Source organism: Austrofundulus limnaeus, unplaced genomic scaffold (genome assembly GCF_001266775.1).
Source record: "Austrofundulus limnaeus strain Quisiro unplaced genomic scaffold, Austrofundulus_limnaeus-1.0 Scaffold109, whole genome shotgun sequence".
Classification (NCBI taxonomy): domain Eukaryota; kingdom Metazoa; phylum Chordata; class Actinopteri; order Cyprinodontiformes; family Rivulidae; genus Austrofundulus; species Austrofundulus limnaeus.
The window spans coordinates 242,326-244,652 of NW_013952511.1; the positions used below are offsets into that span (position 1 = coordinate 242,326).

The 2,327-nt window shown below is 40.2% G+C and overlaps 1 protein-coding gene across 1 annotated transcript in view; it reads left to right on the top strand.

Annotated features, from left to right (window-relative positions):
- aspscr1 (ASPSCR1 tether for SLC2A4, UBX domain containing) overlaps positions 1-2,327 on the top strand; it is a 32,438-nt gene that overhangs the window by 7,104 nt on the left and 23,007 nt on the right. Inside the window, exon 4 of the mRNA XM_014014011.1 lies at positions 1,114-1,214. Coding sequence (XP_013869465.1) covers positions 1,114-1,214 — 101 coding nt within the window. The remainder of the gene's footprint in view (positions 1-1,113; positions 1,215-2,327) is intronic.

Here is a 2,327-nt window from a genome sequence, read left to right on the forward strand (position 1 = left end):
CAACCCTAAACCTAACCCTAACCTCACAGGTACCTTCCTGACCCTAAAACTGACCTAAACTCAATTCACACCTTGGTCCTAAACCCAACCCCAACACCCAAAATCAGCCTCCGAAGTTGTGGGGCCCTGGCGTTGGGCCCCACAAGGAGCACCCGGTCCCCACGATGCTGCATTTTCCTTAAACATGGGCCCCACAATGTAGGAAAAACAAGGACACACACACACACACACACACATCTCACGAAAAACGTAAGCTAAAAAAACAAGACTTTGTTGTAGTTGAGCTGAACCTTCCTATGACATCATAGCATCATAATCTAAGCAGTTAAATCACTGCTGGGTTTGATCTGCTGTTCTGTTCATTTGATGGATGGTTGACTGTTGATCCCTCACAGATTTTACACACACACACACACACACACACACACACACACACACACGGTTGGCAGTCTGCTGTGTGCGTGTTTTGCGTTTGGCCGTTGACAGCCAGTGCGCTCCTTTCATCTCCCCCGGTGTGCCGACCTGCGGGGTGCTTTCTGTTCTGGACAACACGGTTGTTGAGTAAACATAAACAACTCGAAGTGTGACTCAGAGAGAGAGAACAACAGGCTCAAACCGTTGCCTGGTGTTACTCATTTTCAGACTGATGTAGGCCCACATGTGCAGCTTTATCAGGTCCGATTATCAAAAAGTTAATTTCCTTAAGAGCCAAGAATGTTTAAATGGCCACCTGGGGAGATGAAGGGTACTACACGCAAGTGAGTTTCCTTTTTCAGTAATTAGAGAGATTTTTGCCTCAGATTTCATCAAAGTGAAATCTTTCAGGTTGAGGTGTACATATAAATAATGTTAGTTCGTTTTAGTGCTTAGAAAATAAAACTGGTAATGAAGTACAGAGTAGCTGGTGAAATACTTCAAAGTGTTTTAAAATGTGTGTTTCAGTGTCGGAACAATGCTCTCCATCATTTTATTTGTTTTTACTTTTTGAAGTTTATTGTTAATGAATGATAATTTGTTTTTTTTCATCATGTTTGCTTGTTTATTTGGAGTGTTGGTGGTATCTGCCGTAGCTTTAAACTCTTCTTGTTTGTTCCTGTGGTGTCGCCCCGTCAGGTGCGCGTTGCGCTCCAGATGGAGGACGGCTCCCGGCTCCAGGGCTCCTTCTCTTCTGGCCAGAGTCTGTGGGAGCTGATCACTCATTTCCCTCAGATCAGGTGCGAACACTGCTTTTCTATGATTTATATGTGTGGATTCTTTCATTTGTTGGAGGATTGCTTGAGGACTGACTTTGAGTTTTGTAAACAAATGTCAAATTCTTATTTTTATTGTTTGAAAATGTTTTATTTTAAGTAAAATAACCAGTTTTTTTTAAAAAAGCTAACTTTTTAAAATGGTCAGAACACAAGTTTCATAATTACAAAGTTACCTGATTACCAACAATTAAAAAGAAAAAAATAGAAATTAGTATAATTCACTTGTTTTTGCCCTGTTAAGCACCGCACTCTCATCTTGCTAAAACACAAACTTGATGCAATCATGGTAGCATCATTTGGTTTTGTTTGTACAATTTCGATGAGAACTTGTGGTCACCGAAAAAGTCAATTCACACTTGGGTCCTAAATCAACCCCTGACCCACCAATGGTATTTTCCCCAATGGGAGCTGGGCTTTTGTCCCCATAAGGCAGGGATATTCAACTAAACTGCTCCGGGGGCCACAGTTACTGCAGACCAACAGCTGAGTGCCAAACATCCAGCAATTAAAGTCCTTATGTAAATAAAGTATTAAAAAGGTCTGTTACCTTTGAATTACCATATTTATTCGTGTATAATACAATCTCATGTATAATACGAACCCCCTTTTTTGAGCTTAAAAAGCACAAAAAATTTAATCCTCAAATTACCTCCAATTTCATACAGACTTCATGATTTTTCAGCCTTTGCAGTCTTTATACATATCAGTAAAATGATCATTGGACTGTTCATTTTATTTTAACAACATGTGTACTAAAAGGAATTTTGACAACAAATATATATCAGCTGTAGCAGCATCATATGAATTCTGGCATTTTACACATAATCCACCAGAAGGTGCCAACACAAAAGTCAGAGACTTCACGTGAGATTTGGGCCATGTTCTGTGGGAAAAGCAGATTACTTCCTATTCACAAGCGCCCCCTCTGGTGTGGAAACGTTTTTTTCAGGAATACAAACTTTTTTAGAACATCGGTAAATGGCCGTCATTACAGACGGACGTGTGTTGTTTCAGCAGCGACTCGGTCACACGTTAATGTCATTATTTTATTATTAATGAGCTAAAGGACTACTC